The following is a 22213-nucleotide window of genomic DNA, read 5'->3' on the forward strand; positions in this document are numbered from 1 at the left end:
ATCCAAAAAGTGCTCTTAGATATACAGATCGTTAAATCTGATGGATTTTGTTTAAATCTGAACAGAGCCTTGGATCTGTGTCCTGTAAACAAAACATAGCTTGGATTTCTCATTATCCTTAGTCCATTTCCATTTTAACACATTGCCTTCACAACCACACATGCAGCTACTGTTTCCATTTACTATTTCATCAATGACTTTGGCCTCATTATTAATTCATGTGATTAAAAATACTGTTCTTAATGACTCATATTCAAACCAAATAAATTATCATCAAGAGAAATCAAGATATCATGAATGTTAGTTGCTTGGATCATGAATCTGAGACCAAATGTTTGCTCATCAATATGTTTTATATGTGCGCAGTAAATTGTGTTTCCCCACAGATACACTCTGAATCATTGTTAAAACTGTTAGATAGGATTAGCAGCAGCACTATCAAAGAAGTGAGGAATTCTGAGATGGATATATGTCTAATCATGGATTTTGGAAGAAAACTTGCCTTTCAAAGAAAGCCTGAAGTTAACAATCCTTTCAGGTTGCAATCAATATTCAACATGCAGAGAAGTAATCCATGCTGTTTCTTGAAAGCATTTTGTAATTGGTGTCCATAGACTGGGCAAATGTGCTTGTGATTGAAATAATGAGCTGTGCGCTAATTAAAATCAACAGGACACAAATATTACTACAAGCATTTGCCAGTTGCTTGTTTTCTGTTAGTCGTGTATTTTGGTGTATGTTGTTGCAGAGATCCACTTAAGGCTATTTGTATTTAATGAATAATGTAGTGGAGGGTTCTGGAATGTTTTAACTAGATTAGAGGGTGCAGAGGGAACAGCAGGCATTAAGGGTGTATGCAGTTACCAGCTACGCTAAACAACACAGGATGACAACGATACAGTCTGAGAATGCTTTAATATGGATTAGGGAAATTTTCAGTAATACAGTCAGAGAATGCTTTAATATGGATAAAGGAAACTTTAAGAAAAAAAAATATAATTTACTGTGGTCGCTAAGGGGCTTTTGATGCAGGATGTGTTTTTGCATTTAAAAATGGCTAGACTGAGCACACTGGAATGATACAGAATGCAGAGGTCTGAAGTTGAACTTGTTTTAACTTGACACACATTCTTAAAACATAGACCTCATGGTGTTATAAAAAGATGCAAAAAACAACAAGCCTTGCCACAACGGTCAAAAATGTCAGTTTACTGCATGTTTATATACTAACAATTATAAAATAGCACTGATGGACACAAGTTCACATCCTGTGTGAATGGCATTAACTCAGAATATGGATATGGATGGATTCTTATCTCTCATACTACTATAATATTCTTACTAGTGCTGTTGATTTAATGTGTTAATTTAGTGTGATTAATTATATAAAAAAATAACACATTCAAAAATATAACGCAATTAATCATGCCCTATGACGTGTATGAAAATTCCATAATAAAGTGCCTATTTTCCTACCAAAGGAGCTATTCAAGCTTGAGGTAAATCTGTTTTTTGCGAGCCACGTCAATAAGTGGCAGCACACCTCAACAAACCTCACAAGCAGCACAGCCAAAGAATGAGAACCTCTCACTGAGGAAGCACAACAGAACAGAACCATCGCCATTTTGATGGAAAAGGGCTAAAGATGGACGAATCACAACAGAAATACAGGAATCTTGAGACGTAATTTTCAAAGTTTTCACTACATTTAACTCAGCACAGCATCCTAAATATGCAGCGTTTATGACGCCGAATACCAGTGAGATGCTCCAAGCATGTCTGTCTGAGGCACGCACATGTACATAGAGCACAATTAAAAATTGCACAGATGGAAAGCAAGAATGTGTCTTGTGAGAACTGGACACATTGACGAACTCAGTGCAAAACAGATTGCTATCAACTGTAGGCGTGTTCAATTATATGAGAATAAAACAAACAATATATTTTTAAGCCACTATTTGTATATTCTACTCAATGCTTTATTAATCTGCCATATATATATATATATATATATATATATATATATATATATATATATATATATATATATATATTAAAGGCTCTACATATTAGTTTTATTAATATTTGAATTATTATGCAATTTTTTATTTAGATTATTTTTATTTGGGGACCTTTCTCAGCAAATAATGATGTATGTGATTAATTGTGATTAATTCAATGAATTAATCGTCATGTAATTTATTTGATTATTTTATTTCTTTCGATTTACTACTCCTGCAGTATATTGTGTGGATAGATATCGTATGACTTAAATCTGATATTGACAGTTCACAAATATATATTTATATATACTGTATACACACATACATATACACACATATACTGTATGTATACAAGTAAATGCATTCAACTTGTGTGATGAATGAAACAAAAGTAATTACAACTACACTTTTTGTGTGTTTGTTTGTTTTGTTTTTTACTCTTTTGATTCATTATTTGATCAGACTACCGAAGTCAGTTTTATTAATTGAACTGAATTTAAGTTTTCATTTATTTTATTACTTTTTTAACAGTTTTGTATCCAATAAAAAGCTGTGTCCTTAGAGAAATGAATGGACACAGCTTGTTCCAAACTGATGGTCTTCAGAGACCTCTCAGTTCGCTCCTCTCACTCTGGATCATTCAAATGCAGTATGTTGCATAAATAAGATTAAATTGTTGTATCAAGCTGTATTTATGAGCAAAACGCAACAAAGATCAACAGAATTCACCCCCACATTATGACATCAGCCGCAATTAGACTTCAATGAGTCAGGGAGCTTTACAGGTGTTGGTAACCATAAAAGTGTCAGAAGATGAGATTACATCTGTAAGTGTAGAGCAGAAGTCGTGTCTAAGAGAAAGCTCTGTGTGTGTGTGTGTGTGTGTGTGTGTGTGTGTGTGTGTGTGTGTGTGTGTGTGTGTGTGTGTGTGTGGATAAAATTAGACGAGCCTACACGTTTAAAAGTCAACTCTCTCAGGTGTAGTTTGTATCCACGGCAACTAATGATGAAGCGCACAATGAATTACACTGCACTGCCAACGTATGAAGACACCTTTCTAATAAACAGTTTTGGCTAGGCCCCTTAATTACAGTGAAAAACAATCTCAATCCAATGACATATAATGTTATTCAAGGGAATTGCGTTCTTTCAACTTTGTGGCAACAGTTTGGGGAGGGCTCAATTTTGTTCCAGCATGGCAATACCCCTGGGCACAAATCGAGGTCCATAAAGAAAATTAATAGTCTTTTGTGAAAGAACCTGACTGGCCTGCACAAAGCGTGCAGTGATATGTGGTAGACAGCGTCTTTACTTGCTGAGCTACCCAGGCCCCATGTCCAGTTCTTTTTTAATTATTTGTATTATATATGAAGTGTGCAAATTATGTGCCTCTAGCAAATTATGATTGTTTTCAAACAGGTTTCTCAAACACTCCCCCCGCCATCTGCCACTTGTTGGGGAAACACCCAGTCCCACCCAAAACGCACATAATTGGTTAAGTTAATGTTTCTATGTGAATGCTGAAGCAAACAGAGCAATGTTTAGAAAGTACCACAGAGCCAGTGTTAACACTTTTCTGGGAAAACAACCAATAAATGGCTTACTTATAGCTGTCTCTGCATATTACTGTAAGCCGGGATAGGAGAAAGTATTTAAACCCTAGAACACATATGTAAATTCACCCTTCTGAAATCCCTATGTGAGTCAAAAAATACCCAGGTGAAATGTAGATGCTTATTCTTTATAAAACTATTTATTTTTTCAAGGAATATTAAAGAGGCCCTATTATGTTTTGGGGGATTTTACCTTTTCTTTAGTGTGTAATATAGCTGTTTGTGCATGTAAAAGGTCTGCAAAGTTACAAAGCAGATTATCATTATAGAGTGACACATATGCACAAAACATTTGTGACTGAAGCATCTTCATAATCCGAAATAGGGTGTGTGGGAATGTGCACTCCATTCTAAAATTCAGAATTTGTGGATATGAAGAGCATTGTCAATGGAGCACTGTGTGATGGCGATAATGACAGGCGAGTGTTTGATGATCAGAATCCATACTGGATGCAAGAACAGAGAGCCCAAAAGTATACTGGAGGAAATGGATGGGAAATATATGCGTGTTGTAGAACATTCTCCGATTAGGCACTTCAGTGGCAATGCTCTAAATTTTGTCTGCCCAGAGCTATAATGAACACTTCCACCATGCCACCCAGTGAGACAAACATAAAGGGAAGATATCACTTGTTTTTACTGTAAAGAAAAAAGGGCAGTTCTTACCATTAAGGAGCTATTTCTAAAATTACAAACTTGTGTGGTGTAACCCAATAGTCAGGTGCATTCAGTCAAATTAAAACACCCTTTTTCTTGAGTAAAACCAATAAATTGTTGATGTTGAAATAGCCTTCAAAAGTCATATTTGTCAAATTTGTTTTATCTAATTTTTTAACATGCTGTGCAATAATGTTTTGTGCCAATTTGAAAATGTATTGATCTAATTACATTTTTAGATTTAGAAATTTAGAAGTTCGTAATCATAGCGCACGGTTAGGGTAAGGGCGTAGATTTGGCTTGAACATGGGTTGCAGCGTGAAGCATTTACATGTTTCCATTGATCATGATATAAATGCTCCTTGGGTTATGGCTCGATATGTAGCCTAATGCGGTCCCTAATCTAATAAACAGTACTGGAATGAAATTGTGTGTTGTCTTTTATTAACATTTAACGCCCTTTTACACTTTTGTAGTAGCGTTCTTTAATATTTTATGTTATGTATTTAAATAATGTTCATGTAATGGATGTTTTAAAATAAATAAGATCGCAACAGAACGTTTGCGCAAGAAACACTATCACTGCGCATAAAAAAAAAAAAAAAAAAAATACATTAAATAAAAAATAAAAAAATAAATAAAAAAACTGCACTTCCCGACATAATGCCCTGAGGATGCACAATAATAAGCTCTCGCGCCGTCTTAATTATTTACGCGCTTTTGACGGTGATTCTCATAGCAGCAAACTCGGTGTTTCCTGAAAAATACCAAATAGCCTACTAATTCCTATTAATTCCTACTAAAAATGAGTTAAATGGCTCGCCTATGTCAAGTTTCCTCGTAAACGCGCCTCGTTTTCTCATCTTGCTGTCCATCTCGCGCTACAAAATTTTCAAAAACACCATCCTTTCAATTACCGTCCACGACGACACATAAACACCTGTGGTGATAACAGAAGTGATTTTACAGTGACAACTTGACCTTTCCTCTACCAACATTTTGGACGAGTGTTTTCACATTCAAACACTGTTTAAGCATCTTGTTTTGTTTTTGAGAGCGCCTCACCTTTGGGTCGCGGAGGTTCTGTCTTGGGCAGCAGAAGCGCGTCTTCGCAGGTGCCGTTGAGAACCTCCAGACTCCCGTTTGCGGTCACGTTCTGAAGCTGGAGACATGCCCAAATCCCAGCCGTTTCATTAAACGTTTGTAAATCCATTGCGCATCTAGCCACAACAATTTTAGATTAGAAGTTCCGCGCAAACATAAAAAGCAATTAATCCATAATGCTTTAGGGATTAAAAAATAAAGATGAAACAAAACGTCAATACAAAATAATAATAAACATGGAGAAATTAGATATAACGATCCGATTAGCTCATATAGAAATGCGTTTCTGTCGTAGTTCAGTTGCTCAGTCGCACTGTGTTGAAGGCATGGTTGCTCTGTGAGAGAATGTGATGAAGCGCACACTGCCTGCGTGCGTCTTCACGCGTGGGCTGAGGGTTTATTGATGAGGTCTTAAACAACAGGGCTGGCAATCTGGGGGTGAGTCGGTGGGTTTCAAGGATTTGAGCTTCGTGGAGAGGAGGCACTGAAGGGAATGAGTGGAAGATAATTTACATTGATAGAATGAAAAGTCATGAATGACGAGACAGTTAGAGTGAAGCAGCAGTGCCATCTTGTGGAAAGCAGAGAATGTTGTATGTACTCCTTTTTTTCTTTCTTTTTTTAATTTCTGTAAGATTTTTTTATTATATCACATGAAATAGCTTTTAGTGTTAATAAATTGCATTATGCCATCTCAACCTAAATCAATAAATATTCCAGTATAGAGGAGACCAGGGCTATATGTCGAACTTTTAACTCCAGTGAGTCATTTCTCAGGTTAGGTTTATTTTGGTGAGTTTTTCATCCATCCATCCATCCATCGTCAACCGCTTATCCTGTGTACAGGGTCGCGGGGGGCTGGAGCCTTTGGTGAGTTTTTATATATGAAAAAAATTTACTCACTCTTAGTCCTCCACAAAAAAAGCAATTGTTTATGTTGGCCGAGATGTCCAACATACTCTTTTTTTTTTTCATACGTCTGAATATGTGCAATCATTTAAATATTTTATTTTTTTAAAAACAGTTTAATGGAATAGTTCACCCAAAAATTCTCTCATCATTTACTCACCCTCATACCATATCAGATGTGTATGAATTTCTTTCTTCTGCAGAACGCAAACGAAACTAAGTACCAAAAAAAAGCACATGAGCGCAGCATAAAAGTAATCCAGAAAACTTGAGTGGTTTAATCCATGTCTTCTGAAGTGATCTATTCGGTTTTAGATGAGAATAGACCAAAATGTATCTTGTTTTGCAATATACTGTCTTCATTTCCGTGAGTGTTCAAAGTGCAGCGCTACGTGCAAAAAATGTGCAATAAACATGTTATCCAATTTTTTGAATATTATGATATTTGTGCCATCACAATTGGGCGTAGATGGGACTGTTTGCACTATCTCTGGGTGCATGCGAGCAAGCTGTGGGTGTATTGTATGTTAATGAAGTAGCGTAAAGCACAAATCACAATTTTCCTGAGAAATAGGTCATTGTGCTAAGATGAATCAAAAGCATGTCTGTTTTCAGCACAAAGTCTAAACTCAGTTCCTACATTTGCTGTTTGGTGATTTCATCAGCGGTTGTAATAAAGTTCATGTCCAAACAATTTTTTTATATATACATATTTTTTGGAAAAAAAAAAAAAATATATATATATATATATGTATATATTGTGGAACTATATATTAAGTTTTAAACAAAACTGTATGAGATTCAGTACTGCCACTCCCTATGGATATATAATGCAGTCTGCATAGGGCACCAACTCCCAAGGGGGCACCATCATACATTAAGGGGCACCAGAAACCCCACCGGCTGCCCTTACTCACACGTTTTACATTATTCAAGGAAATGGTAGCAGTCACGGACACTACTGGGTGATCGCCTTGTGCGTACTCTCGCACTCTTCACTTGCATTGTACAGTATGGACCTAAAGAGCTGGGATATTCTTCTAAAAATCTTTGTTTGTGTTCTTTTGAAGACAAAAAGTCATACATATCTGGGATGAAATAAGGGTGGGTAAATGATGAGTGAAGTTTTCATTTTTGGTGAACTATTCCTTAAGATTTTACAATGAAATACACATAATTCGATAAACATATTACAATATGCAAGTGTAAAAATGCTTGATTTGATTTATATTTATTCTTTTTGTCAAGCACTTTCTCTGTCACATAATTTTGCTTGTTTTGTAAAGCTAATGAGCAGTTTAAACACAGATTGTAGTTCCAAATAAATGGTTGATTAGATGGGCTGAAGGTGGATGCATTGGGCCACCTGTGGAGAGTCCAGTGTTGGGTAAGCTACTCTAAAAAGGTAATTAATTACTAACTACTAATTACATCTTCTACAGTGTAATTAGATTTCTGTACTAATTACTCTTTCTGAAAAGTAATTGTATTACTTAATTCTAATTACTTTCTAAAACCCTTATCAACCTCTACAAGATGAAAAATACAAGACATGAAACTGTTCTTTTAATTATTTCAAATAAATCATATAAAATCAAATACATTTTTTATGAACTGGCCAAAGAATGTAAAGGGGTAGCGTTAAATTAGAAAACATATATTTTAATATTAGACATTCAATTTCTATTTTAAATTAATTAATGTTTTATATAGAATTGTTCTGTAGTCTATACAGTATGTAACTGTAATTAAATTACTGAAAAAATAAGAGTAATCCCTTTACTTTTTTCAATGAAATGTACTTTAATTATAGTAATTAATTACTTAGTAATGCATTACACACAACAATGGGAGAGTGTAATTGTCTTGTGGTCAACAAAGAGATAAAAACAAGGAAGCAGCTTGAGTTACAGTCACTGATATATATCTATATATAAATATTAATGTATCATAAATTACAACCTGTGGGCACTTTAGCCACATCCTTAAGTGAGTGTTGTTTCGCGGTTAAACGGCGCACATGCCCCAGTGCCATCTGTCGGTAGGGAATAGTAAGATGGCCGCCAGAGCACTTCCGGTAGCTTCACCTACTGCTGGCAGTTTAGAATTCTATGAGCAATCCAGTTATATATATAGATCAGTGGTTACAGTACATGACACACAGGCACACACATTTGTACTCTCATGCAAAAACAATACAAACAGAATTGTGATAATATGCACACAAATAAACATGCTCTCCTCATTAGACTCTACCACACTTTCACATTAGGTTGAATGCGTTTGCTCATAAAAATATTAAATAAAAAAACACCAATATGGTAATAGGGCATGATTTGCCAGAAGACTGAATTGCAAAACAGTGCAATGTTCCAAGTTATTCACTCAAGCATCTGCTTTTTGTCAAAATAAACAGAGAGAGGAACAGAAATTGTGTCTCCCATTTCTCATAGGGATTTAAAAAAGTTATTACACATATAGTTTTCCATTCTAGTCTTTCTGTTCAGTATTGTGCAATCGTATTTTGACATGGAAGAGCCACCCATATCTGTCACCAATGTCATAATGCTATGCCTAGAGTGAATGCACTCAATCAAAGTCAATCAAATCAATAATACTATTAAATTGTTGAATATTAATGCACGCTTAAATATAGGTTTGAATATTTGAGGTGGCCCTATTTTTCCATTTGAAATTTGGTAAAGAAAAGTATGGTTACTCATAGCAACAGGGAATATATCTCCAGCCACGAGACATGGTTAAATAACTCACCTTTTAAATGAACCTTTGGCCATTCAAAGTCCTTCACAGATACTTATACACTGCTAGATAACACCTGAGCAGAAGCAGGCAGGTTCCTCCTTTAGGCTGGGACATTGAGGAGACCACAACTGGTGAGTGTTATCCACTTATCATAATATCACAGAATTTCGGTATTCATCATTGACATGTACCTTACAATTTGGGCAATTTAAAGTATTGAGAATGTCTTGTCAGAATAGAATAGAATAGAATAGAATAGGAATAGAATAGAATAGAATGTATAATCATGTAGTGCTGCTCATCCATGCAGAATTTGTCCTGGGCCCCTGATCCTTCAGAGGTTCTCAGAGTCAAATAAACGAGGAAGACATTTAACTGTGCAACCCTTTTTGACAGCTTGAGTGCAATTCTTGTTTTCAGATTGCTTGTAAATAAATTAGGAAATTTGTGCAAGTAGCATTAATTATTAAGCTAGTTTTAGCCATAGTCTAATGATGTGAAAATGCAGTCAGCCCACTGAGCAGTTCATGGACTACTCAAGTGTGAGAAGTGTACTTGAGCTCTCAGCTGATGTGTGAGATATTATGTCATTTATATGGAATCTATAGTGCTTGAATCAACTGTTAGACACTTGCACATATTTTCTTGGTAAAACATTTATCAAAATGAACTAAGGCAGCAGGCAATCTTTTTACAAGCCTGAGTGCATGTTGCTAGCCTGTATGAACCTATAAACCATTTGTCTTTATTTGTTTTGTCAGAATTGGTTAACATGTGTAATTGTAGAGACAAGGTACAATTTTAGAACAAAACATACTTTGAACACTTTCAGCCACCTTGTTAACAATTAAAAATTCTCTCTCTCTCTCTCTCTCTCTCTCTCTCTCTCTCTCTCTCTCTCTCTCTCTCTCTCTCTCATATATATATATATATATTTCTTCATATTTTTTTTTAAACCTCCAGTGACTTAGTTCAGCAGATTCACTCTAACACAGGGTGGTGATTTCATGCCTTTTGATAATTTTATATTACCCATGTTATCTACACCATTATAATGACATTAGATTACATTATTGTAACAATAGGGAAAGGTTCCATTCAGTGTCTAATCTACACTGATTTACTTCCACCTTTTACTACTAAAATTTAATTTCAGTATGTTTTAATCATAACACTACTACATGTACTGAGATTTGAAATCTGTTGCATAACACTTTATTTTTACATACTAGATTGTTTATATAAATTTTATCCCCACATTAATTGTATTTGGGTAATTCACATGAAATTGGCTAATTCTTTAATAATTGTTATGCATGCAGCTGTTATGATTAAAGGGTTAGTTCACCCAAAAATGAAAATGGTGCTATCGCTTTCTCATCCTTATGTCATTCCAAACCCATTATAAATAATATAACTCTTCCACTAAACACAAGAGGATATATTTTGAAGAATGTTGACTGTGCTCTTTCAAGTGGTTGGTCACTGAGGTTGTCAGTCCCTAAAAAACATCTCCTTTTGTGTTCCATGGAAGAAATAAAGCCATACAGTTTGGAATTATATGAGGGTTTTGTACTTCATTATATTCATTTGTTGTACTGCAGGGCCATTGAAAATTAATCAGTGAAGGCAAAAGAAAAAAAAAATTAATAGAAATGTTGACCAATAAGCAGTACATAAAATATACAGTTTTCACCTATACATACATTTTTAGCAAAATCTTGATGATTGAAAACAAAAGTCCATGGACACTAATTACAGAATAATGAAGTGTGGCCACTGCATCTGTGGTAAGGTAGCAAGATGTCCCAAGAGCATATTATCACATGGTTTTGTGAAGGTGACACAATCAATGGACAATCTATTGATGTTTTCCAACAGAAAAATGGCTGCTTCAAAACCACGTATCATCACACTAACCAAGCGTGAGGGACTAAGCTATGGCTTCTACCTCAGAGTGGAGCATGGGGAGGAGGGTCACCTGATTCGAGCTCTGGAGATGGGTGGCCCAGCTGAACTGGCTGGTCTGAAGGATGGAGACCGCATCATCAGAGTCAATGGAACATTTGTGGACAATCTGGAGCACAGCCAGGTTTGATGGATTTGGCCTTTGGTCACTGGTCTTTTTTCCCTCCTATTCCAGCATTATATGCAGGGACAACTATAAGTAACTATTTGTACATTGATTACCCTGAAAACTGTCCCGACCAGTTCTATATATAGCAACATATTCTCAACCAAACATTTTGTGTACAATTTGGGGAAACCTGTAAGAAATCATTATTTCCGAACACTTCATCTTCAACATACTTTCCATTCATTGGGGTAATGAAAGGAAAATAAAGTTTTGTAAAGTTGTAAAGGGGTGTAAAGTTTGCGCTCATCTCTTTCCTGGATTAGGTTGCAGATTTGGTGAGAAAAAGTAAGATGACTGTCACATTCCATGTCCTTGGAGAAGAGCCATATAAGCAGGCCAAAGCCAACGGTGTGAACCTTGCCGAGCCTCAGTCCCTCACTGGTCTGAGCCAACCCATCATGAATGGAGTGTCTATACCGGCCCCTAAACCCAAACTGTGTTTTCTGCAAAAATCCAGCAATGGGTTTGGTTTCTCCCTAAAATCCACGAGAAGTAAGCAACGTTCATTATTATTATTATTCTCTATTTGGTAAATAAACAAATATGTTGGGTTATTTTATCTAATTTTATCGGCCCTCAGGTGATCATGGCACATTCATGATAGATGTAGTGTCTGGAGGAGTGGCTGATCAGGCTGGTGTGAAGCTGGGTGATCGTGTAGTGGAGATAAATGGCGAAAATGTTGAGAGCCTGTCACATGATGAAATTGTGCAAAAGGCAAGTGAAAGCATTTATATTTATGTATATATTGTCTTTTATCACAAGTTTTATTTTATTTACCCTACATCACAGTCAAAAATTAAACAGGGCTTGGGACAAAAATGTATAAATAAAAATGTGAGAGCAACAGATGTCCCCATAGTAAATTTCTGTTATTTTATATTGAATACATTTCACAATATTCTATTCTATTCTATTTAGCTGTATTTTTATTGGTTGTAAAGTATGGGTTTGGTGCTTCTGCAGAGACCATAGTGATCTGTATCAGAGCTGTATCAGAGACAATTGTTGTGTCTAGCTAATATAAGTGTTTATTTTTTATTATTAAATAATTTATACCAAAATTCACTCTGAAGCTAAACAGAAGAGAGCTGTGTAATCTAAAATAGAGACATTTTGTAATTATGTAATTATTTAATTATCATTGAATTATTGTTATAATTATTATTTTGACTTCTTTTGCATTATTTACAGCTACTTTTGTGTTCAATTTGGATTTTATAGAAGGCCCTATTTTAAATGAACTGATTCAGAATATTATATAAATGGGTAATTGATACACAGTGTGTTTTAAGAATTTAAAGTTATAATAATAATAATAATAAATATAGCTGCAAACAGCGATACCGGGTCAGGCCAATTATCAGCACCATGAGCAGCAAAAAAAGCTTTGTGATATGTTTTTGGTTAGAGTCCGATGAACAGTGTATGAGGAGTTCAAAAAAGTAAACTTTCAATCAGAAACAAACAAGATTTATTTTAAAATTAACTAAAAATAGCTAGTTATTAGAATTTTTGTCCAGTATGTGGCACTGTTCTGAAGCTGCTCAGGAAGTATCTTGGCATGATGGTTATCATACAGGAAAGTGTTCAAGAGTTATATGACAAAATATCTATTTTTCTATCTCCTGACCAGTAGGGGGCAGTATTCCAAAATGCAGCAGGTAACCTCAGGGTCTAATGGTGATGATACGTACCATGTGTTATCCCAATCCCTAAAAGCGTTGCGGAGATACAGCCTCAAAATCAACTTTGCGCGTTCTTCATCTAATTTGTTGAAGCGCCATTCGAAAACTGTATAATTTATCAAAAAAAGCTACATTTTCATTTTTCATATCAAAACACTGCAGGTAACTGCAGGTAACTTCAGGTCCTCATATTGATGATACTTACCAAGTTTCCTCCCAATCCCTCAACGATGCTGAGATACAGCCTCAAGTATCATTTTGCTCATTCTTCGTCTAATTCGTTGAAGCGCCATTCGATAACGGTAAGGTTTATCAATATTCTGTGAATACATTTTTGTCGTGAGTGCCACTGATGTATAAAATTGGCCTGATGATGCAAGCCAATTTTCATTCAAATCGGACAAAGTATCTAGGGGAAATTAGAAAAAGTAACATTTCAAAGCATTTCAAAATGGCGGATAGGAAGTTTGCTCGATCATGACATAATTGGGATCATAGTTCTCGGAATGAACCACGGAATCTATCAAGATCAGTCTCGTGACAGAAGGCAAAAGGAGTCAATAGCTATTAGCATTTTTAGAAATAGCATTATATTTTTGAACACAAGGTGGCGCTGTCCCAAAACGTTTTGAGTCCATTCAGAGCATGGTTCCAAAGACACATACCAAGTTTCGTAACGATATGCCAAGGCGTTCGTAAAATACAGCATTTTAAGACTAAATCCAAAATGGCGATGTCCAAAATGGCCGAAATAGGAATTGTGTTCAACTCAGTATGTATCACTTGATCTAAAGAGACAATTTTCGACATTTCAAGAGTTATAAGCCAAAACAAATCTGTTTTTGCTCTCTTCTGGCCAGTAGGAGGAAGTGCGCCAAACTCAGGGCCTAATGGTGATGACACACAAAGTTTCGTTCCAATCCTTCAAAGTGTTGCGGAGATACAGCCTCAAGATACATTTTGGCGTGATCTTCGTCTAATTCGTTGAAGCACCATTTGAAAACAGTATGGTTTATCAAAATTCTGTGAATATATTTTTGTCTGGAGTGCCTCTAGATGATGCAGGCCAATTTTCGTGCAAATCTGACAAACTGTCTAGGATGAGTTTGAAAAGTAGTTTTTTCAGAAAATTCTAAATGGCCGACGTCCAAAAAGGCTGATATAGGAATTGATTTAATGAAGAACTGTTCAGAACTGTTCTTTTTTGTGACCAGTAGGGGGCAGTGCAACAAAAAAAATGCAGGTTAAATCAGGGCCTATTGGTGATGATAGGTACCAAGTTTTGTTCCAATCCCTCAAAGCATTATGGAGATACAACCTCAAGTAAAATTTTGTGCAATCTTCATCATATTCGTTGAAGCACCATTCGAAAACGGTATGGTTTATCAAAATTTGATGAATGTTTTTTTTTGTCGTGCATGCCTTTAGATGATACAGGCCAATTTTCGTGCAAATTGGACAAACGGCCTTGGACGAGTTCGAAAAATTATGTCATAGGATGCAATCGAATCGTATTGAGCCAAGGAATCAGAGAAAACAAATATTTTGTTTCTAGGACTCACGGTTCAATAGTTATTATCGTGTGTGAGTTTGGGCAGTTGGTGGCGCTAGAGAGTTTATGGTAGAGATGCCTAATTTGCTGTGGTAACATATCAGACTGTCCTCTACCTGTGTGCCAAATTTACTATCTTTCCTGCAAGCGGTTCTATGGGCTGCCATAGACTCAATAGCGGAAGAAGCAGAAGAAGAAGAAGAAGAATAGGAAAACTAATGGAAACAATAGGGGTCGTTCGCCCCTTCGGGGCTTGACCCCTAATAAACTTTTGAAAACAAACTTAAGGCATCAAATACACACACACACACACTTTTTTTTTTTTACACTTTTTATTTTTACATTACACTATTAGGGTTTGGAGTAAAAACTTATAATAACAAATACCTATCTCTCTTTGGTAGGTGAAAGCAGCTGGGAAGAATGTCATTCTTCTGCTGGTGGATGAGGACACTGACAAATACTTAAAAAACAAAAGCATTCGACCAGGTGTGTGGCTTGCAACAGTTAGACACCTCCCGCATAAGCCCCGCATTGCAGACATGGTCAAGAGATCTGATGGATATGGCTTCATCCTCAAGGAAGACCCAAAATGTCCAGGTGAGTGTATACTGTACTGTTGCACTCTTGTATCATCACAGCACTGTTGCCTGATAACATGAAAATAAAATTGACCCTATTCACTGTTTCATACATGTTCCTGGTCTCATTTGTGCATGATTCATCTATGCATATTGTTCCAAAGACAAATTGTTTGTCTTTGTAATATTTTGACAAAATATAATAATAATTTGCTCCACCTTTTAAACAACTTTTCTACCCTATCCTCCAACCACATTCTGATGTGTGACATCAACTTTTCATGATCCTATCACTTCCTGATGGATTAATTCATGTCCCATACAGTTTTTCTCATAGAATATCACATTTCACATGGAAATACATCACATTATGGAAAAACATTTGTCACAAATGCCATTTCAAATGGCCATTTTCAAAATCAGTCTAAATTCAATCTATTACAGTTGTCAAAATGGCAGCTTAAAATAGCCTACATTGGTTAGACTTTTATTTGGGTTAAACAAGATGTTCCCAATGTCACATTCCTTTCTTAGTATTATGTTCTTGTCATATTTGTCTTAATGGCTTAAATTGCATGAAAGTTGCTTAGTTTTTAAAACAGTGCACTTTACAAAAATGTTCTGACCAGCAAAGAAATGTAAAGGTAGTTGTACTGTAGATAGTGAACATTATATATACATAATGTAATGTACTGTTTATGTCTTTCCACCAGCTATTTAATTAGCGGTGCTAATGCAAGCATCACTGTTGCTATTCTTCACATTTTGGTTAGGGACCTACAGTATTATTAAATAAGTTGCATACTTATTGAAGTATTAAATTCAAAAAGTATAAAAATTAGGCTCCTAACATTGAAGTGGGGACCTGAGCTGTATCGAATAGAAATGTGGCGTAATATACATAAACATGCCCAAATCTTTTTAGGGACAGCAGAAAAAATTATAATAATAATAAATAAATAGCTTGAATAATTTTTACCCTCAATTTTAGCACATGTAGCTAGCCATTTAGCAGGTGCATTTAATCCAAAGTGATTTACAGTACACTAATTGCATGGAAAATTCCCAGGAGCAACCTGGTTAAAGTCAATGTACGCAGATATTATCCTAAGGGAAATAAAACAAGATGGCCATTTCCTGGGTCCTGAATATTTGGTGTTGACAACCCCAGAGTCCATTGGTTTTATTTATTTCTAGTGTTTAATTGTCTGTTGTACAGCTTGGATGGTGATTCTAACAACTGAGCATACTAAAGTTTATCACAGTGTAAGGGCAATGAGTGTGTTTATAACAGATAATCGACATTGTGATCATATTTTACAGAGGAATTTTAATGACACTGTAGAATGATATGCAGAGGTTGTATACAGAATTGCCTCTATGATGCTGTAATTAAACATAAATGACTAGCATTTGAAAATGATTTAACACAACATGTTGATAACAGAGTTTTCTAAGTAAATGTAGTAGACTGCAAAGGAAGATTTTATTATTATAAAATTACTATTATTGTTAATATATCATTTTTTTATTAATGTAATTTTTTTTTTAAATAACCTTATTAAAATTCATTTATGTTATTTATTTTGAAAAAAAAAATACATTTAATATTAATATAAATAATACATTAAAACGTACTTATTTAAATTAAATATTTGCATACTGTAATAATTAAAACAATAATAAAACACTTTAAATTATTAAAATTATTGCATATTTAAAGTTAAAAATAAAAATAAATTGAGAAATAGAAAAATATGAATTTATATGTAAATTTAAAGGTAAACTGCAGCAGGAAAACTCAATATGTGAGAACTATTTTGTAATACATATATAATATTTAGTTAATATCTATGATATTTAACTAATAATATATCAGACATATAAAAAAGATAATGAATATTCAAAACAGGCATAAAAAATTAAGTATTTTATTCATTTATTCATATTACATTTTTATTAATTGTATGTTGTGTGTTAATTTAGAGAGTCCAGCCTCAGACATAGTGTTTAGTATTCATGGGTAGATGATTGTCTCTGAACTCATGCCTTAGGCCATTACATTGGACAAATCGACAAAGGAAGCCCCGCGGAGCTAGCAGGACTCAAGGATAAGGACCGACTAGCCGCTGTGAATGGAGAGGAAATAGAAAACTACACACATGAACAAGTGGTGGACAAAATACAACAAGGCAACAAGTGCTGCCTCCTGGTGTTGGATGCTGAAACAGACAAAATGTATAAATTGGTGAGTTCCTTACATTCACCAAAATTGGTGCAATGCTGCAGAAACACAGAAATACATATTTGACTTGAAACATTTACACTGAAAATCAAGGCACCACTGATGACAGTGCATGAATCATGAATGAACTTCTTTTTTTCCCCTTTTTCGATTAAAAGCACCTCACCACTGTCACGTCACCTCCAAATATAAAGTTACTATACAGCTAAACTATTAAACTATTTTTAAGGAGAATATCATTAAAAACTCTCAACAAGGATGCAGCTATATTTAATTTTATAAGTCATGTTAATTGGCTCTCAAATATTTCATTAATGTATTGTACCTTAACCAAAGTACTGCATACTTACATTGTATCCAACTTGCACTATTGTATTGTCATGCATTGTACAGTACATTCAAAATAAATTCCACTGTACAAAACACTGTCTGATTAAATCTGTGTACACAAAACTAAATTGCCCCTCTGAGATTAATACTGTTGTATTGTATTGTATAGGGTGGTGCTTCTCCAATTCAATACTGGGAGGAAATGAGAGCATCCCTGCCCAGTCATCCTGAACTTGAAACCAGACCTGCCCCAACACCATCCCTAGCTGTGCCCACACCTGCCCCAGCAGATGTAGACCACAAACCCAAACTGTGCAAACTGGAGAAGACTGCAGCTGGATTTGGCTTCCATCTCAATGGCATCCAGGGAGTGTCCGGACAGTACATTAAAGAGGTGGGGCCTGACTGAGAAATTATATCTTTGAAGTACAGCTAGGCCTCCGCTGACATTTAAGGAAAGCTTTGCTCGTCCAAATCTGTTTGTAAGTTCAGCGTTTGATGCTAAAAGGAATAGTTCAAACAAAAAGTACAATTGTGTCATCATTTACTCAACTTCGTTTGTTCCAAACCACTCTTTTCCATGCAATGAAAGTGAATGGGGACTGGATCTTTCGTTATCCAAAAAAAACTAAACAATAAAAGAACTGTAAAAAGCACCATAAAAGTTGTTAATTTGGCTTGTGTGCTTCATTCCAAGTCTTCTGAAGCCATATGATAGCTTTGTGTGAGGAAGAGGCTGAAATTTAATTAGGTATTCACTGATAATCTTCCCCACTGTCGAAGCACTGAAATGTACTAGAAAATTTGTATGGTCTAGAAAAATGGTCTGTCCGCAGCATTTACAGTGCCTTGCGAAAGTATTCGGCCCCCTTGAACTTTTCGACCTTTTGCCACATTTCCGGCTTCAAACATAAAGATATAAAACTGTAATTTTTTGTGAAGAATCAACAACAAGTGGGACACAATCATGAAGTGGAACGAAATTTATTGGATATTTCAAACTTTTTTAACAAATAAAAAACTGAAAAATTGGGCGTGCAAAGTTATTCAGCCCCCTTAAGTTAATACTTTGTAGCGCCACCTTTTGCTGCGATTACAGCTGTAAGTCGCTTGGGGTATGTCTCTATCAGTTTTGCACATAGAGAGACTGAAATTTTTGCCCATTCCTCCTTGCAAAACAGCTTGAGCTCAGTGAGGTTGGATGGAGAGCGTTTGTGAACAGCAGTTTTCAGTTCTTTCCACAGATTCTCGATTGGATTCAGGTCTGGACTTTGACTTGGCCATTCTAACACCTGGATATGTTTATTTGTGAACCATTCCATTGTAGATTTTGCTTTATGTTTTGGATCATTGTCTTGTTGGAAGACAAATCTCCGTCCCAGTCTCAGGTCTTTTGCAGACTCCATCAGGTTTTCTTCCAGAATGGTCCTGTATTTGGCTCCATCCATCTTCCCATCAATTTTAACCATCTTCCCTGTCCCTGCTGAAGAAAAGCAGGCCCAAACCATGATGCTGCCACCAGTGGGGATGGTGTGTTCAGGGTGATGAGCTGTGTTGCTTTTACGCCAAACATAACCTTTTGCATTGTTGCCAAAAAGTTCGATTTTGGTTTCATCTGACCAGAGCACCTTCTTCCACATGTTTGGTGTGTCTCCCGGGTGGCTTGTGGCAAACTTTAAACAACACTTTTTATGGATATCTTTAAGAAATGGCTTTCTTCTTGCCACTCTTCCATAAAGGTCAGATTTGTGCAGTATATGACTGATTGTTGTCCTATGGACAGAGTCTCCCACCTCAGCTGTAGATCTCTGCAGTTCATCCAGAGTGATCATGGGCCTCTTGGCTGCATCTCTGATCAGTCTTCTCCTTGTATGAGCTGAAAGTTTAGAGGGACGGCCAGGTCTTGGTAGATTTGCAGTGGTCTGATACTCCTTCCATTTCAATATTATCGCTTGCACAGTGCTCCTTGGGATGTTTAAAGCTTGGGAAATCTTTCTGTATCCAAATCCGGCTTTAAACTTCTCCACAACAGTATCTCGGACCTGCCTGGTGTGTTCCTTGTTCTTCATGATGCTCTCTGTGCTTTAAACAGACCTCTGAGACTATCACAGAGCAGGTGCATTTATACGGAGACTTGATTACACACAGGTGGATTCTATTTATCATCATTAGTCATTTAGGTCAACATTGGATCATTCAGAGATCCTCACTGAACTTCTGGAGAGAGTTTGCTGCACAGAAAGTAAAGGGGCTGAATAATTTTGCACGCCCAATTTTTCAGTTTTTTCTTTGTTAAAAAAGTTTGAAATATGCATTCGTTCCACTTCATGATTGTGTCCCACTTGTTGTTGATTCTTCACAAAAAATTACAGTTTTATATCTTTATGTTTGAAGCCTGAAATGTGGCAAAGGGTCGAAAAGTTCAAGGGGGCCGAATACTTTCGCAAGGCACTGTAATGCCGAAAGCCTTTGGTATTTGTCTGTCAACTAAGCAAACATTATTGACATCAATGGCGCCATATTTTATTTTATTTAACTCTGGTGAAGACTTTCAGTTTGTAAACACTTCAGTTCACAAAGACTTCAGAATACTTGAAATATAGCCAACACAAGTCATGCAGACTATTTTTTATGAGCTTGACTGCCCCAGTCTCCTTTCGCTTTCATTATATGAAAAAGAGTGGCTAGCACATTCTTCAAAAATATACTTTTTGTGTTCCACAGAAGAAAATAAGTCTTTTGAATTTGGAATGACATGATGAGTAAGGGTGTGTTCACACCAAACACATTTGTGCACCAAAAAAAAAAGACGGAACAGAAGACAGATATCTTGCGGTGCATTTTTAGAAGTTAAAGTTCTTAACACACGGTCTCAAAAACACTGCATTCATTTGCAAGATGCTGAAAAGGCAGCAAGAAGTGGTGCAACGGTCAAAGGAATTCATCTAGTGCAAAAACATAGTCAGCATGAATGGCCCCTAAGTATTTTTGGGTGAACTGTTCTTTTAATCCGTTTAATCCGTCTAAGGTGGTGAAAGGAGGAGCAGCAGACAGAGCCGGACTGGAGGATGATGACGTTGTTGTGGAGGTGAATGGAGTGAATGTGGAAACGAGCACACATGAGGAGGTTGTGAACCACATCCGTAAAAATGGGGACAAGCTAGTCTTCCTAGTAGCTGGGAGGGCAGCATATGACCACCTGAAATCACAAGGGATCGCCATCACCACTCAACTGCTGAAAAAAGAGCCTGCTGCTGATATCCTAGCACCAGCCCACGCACCAGAGGAGGAGAGGAAAGAACAGCATAAAGACACAGGAAAAGACAACGAGACAAAAAGACCTGCTACTCCACCCCCTCAAACCCGTGCAAGGGTCAGTCCTGCTGCTTTGCATTTCTCATTCTCAAGAGCAGGAAGCACCTTCGAAAATGACATATTTTAGAAAATGTTTTCAGCAATCTCAATACTCAGTAGGATTGAAATGGTATAGCTTACTCAAGAAATCCCCTGATGAGCACAGTTTTCTTTCTTGACATACAGTTGATGCATACCTTATGAAACAGGAAGTTAGCACAGGGAATATAAAAAGCTAATAGCCTTTAGCTTACATTAGCCATGCGGTGCTTCTAAATCTCAGCTGCTATGTCATCAAGCACCTTCGAAGGTCTCAACTGTGAGGACACTTGAACAGCTCCATTGATAGTCAGTGTCAATTGGTATTGGGGGAGGGCCATTTTTATTCAAGAGAGCATTTGATTGGACATAATAAGTCATCAATATTTCAGGTCCATTTTACCTATTTTAAAAGTAGTTATCTGCTAAAAGTTTAATCGACTTCTAGAAGTATGGTAGCCTTTATAATAGATTGTCTTACAGACAAGGACTACAAGCCATAAGACTCCAACTTTAAGGCTAAATCCAAAAAGAGATACTAACTATAATGTTTCCCTTTTCAATCTAGACTTCATCATCATCATCATCTGAGAGTGAGGAGGAGAGACTCTGAGCCTAAACCGACAAATCCTGCCAATATTCTGATTTAGAGACATATTAGTGCACGGATCGACCACAATCCATTAAGAACAGGAAATGCCCTTTGAAGAAGAGACTCTAAGGCCTTTTTATTAAGATTATCCCTGTGCTGTTGGGCTTTCACTGGTGTCTGTAACAAAGATTTTAACTAGCTATATTATAAAAGACAAAGAAAAGGGTCATACACCTGTTTTGTAGCAATTAAAATGAAACAAAAGGCACTTTTCCAAAACTGGTCTTTCAGATAATGCAATACCTATACTATTCTTGATATAAATTTCATTCTACATCAAATTTGTTTTTATTTTTTGGTTGACTACTCCTATTGAACAAAGCTTCTTTACTTGGTGCAAAGCCACGAGACAAAACAGTCAACAATTTTTGTGGAAATGCTTCAAAAGCCTTTTAACTGAATTTGGAGCATCACCCTTTTAACATATGTAAATCACTGACAGTATCAGTTTAACCCACAACATTTTTTTTAGCGTGTTCTGCAATAGTCCGAAATACATCAAATAACCTTAATCAATAACCTTACCCTTTTCTAGATGTGATGTGATTTCAGTAAACAATTTTATGGCATTACTCAATACAGTGTG

General features: G+C 36.1%; 3 protein-coding genes across 3 annotated transcripts in view; 1 reads left to right on the forward strand and 2 right to left on the reverse strand.

Annotated features, from left to right (window-relative positions):
• Positions 1-5486, reverse strand: part of LOC127658998 (cholecystokinin receptor-like) — a 46427-nt gene extending 40941 nt beyond the window's left edge. The window contains exon 1 of the mRNA XM_052148599.1: positions 5339-5486. Coding sequence (XP_052004559.1) covers positions 5339-5486 — 148 coding nt within the window. The remainder of the gene's footprint in view (positions 1-5338) is intronic.
• LOC127659000 (cytoplasmic protein NCK2-like) overlaps positions 1-22213 on the reverse strand; it is a 576925-nt gene that overhangs the window by 83481 nt on the left and 471231 nt on the right. The gene's annotated exons all lie outside the window — the stretch shown is intronic.
• LOC127658994 (Na(+)/H(+) exchange regulatory cofactor NHE-RF3-like) lies at positions 9101-22194 on the forward strand. The gene is made up of 9 exons (XM_052148593.1): positions 9101-9180; positions 10931-11141; positions 11450-11678; positions 11767-11903; positions 14831-15026; positions 17062-17255; positions 17752-17976; positions 20611-20955; positions 21544-22194. Exons 2-9 carry the CDS (start codon positions 10935-10937, stop codon positions 21586-21588), a joined length of 1578 nt encoding a protein of 525 aa, XP_052004553.1. The 5' UTR covers positions 9101-9180; positions 10931-10934; the 3' UTR covers positions 21589-22194.

Source organism: Xyrauchen texanus, chromosome 18 (genome assembly GCF_025860055.1).
Source record: "Xyrauchen texanus isolate HMW12.3.18 chromosome 18, RBS_HiC_50CHRs, whole genome shotgun sequence".
Lineage (NCBI taxonomy): Eukaryota > Metazoa > Chordata > Actinopteri > Cypriniformes > Catostomidae > Xyrauchen > Xyrauchen texanus.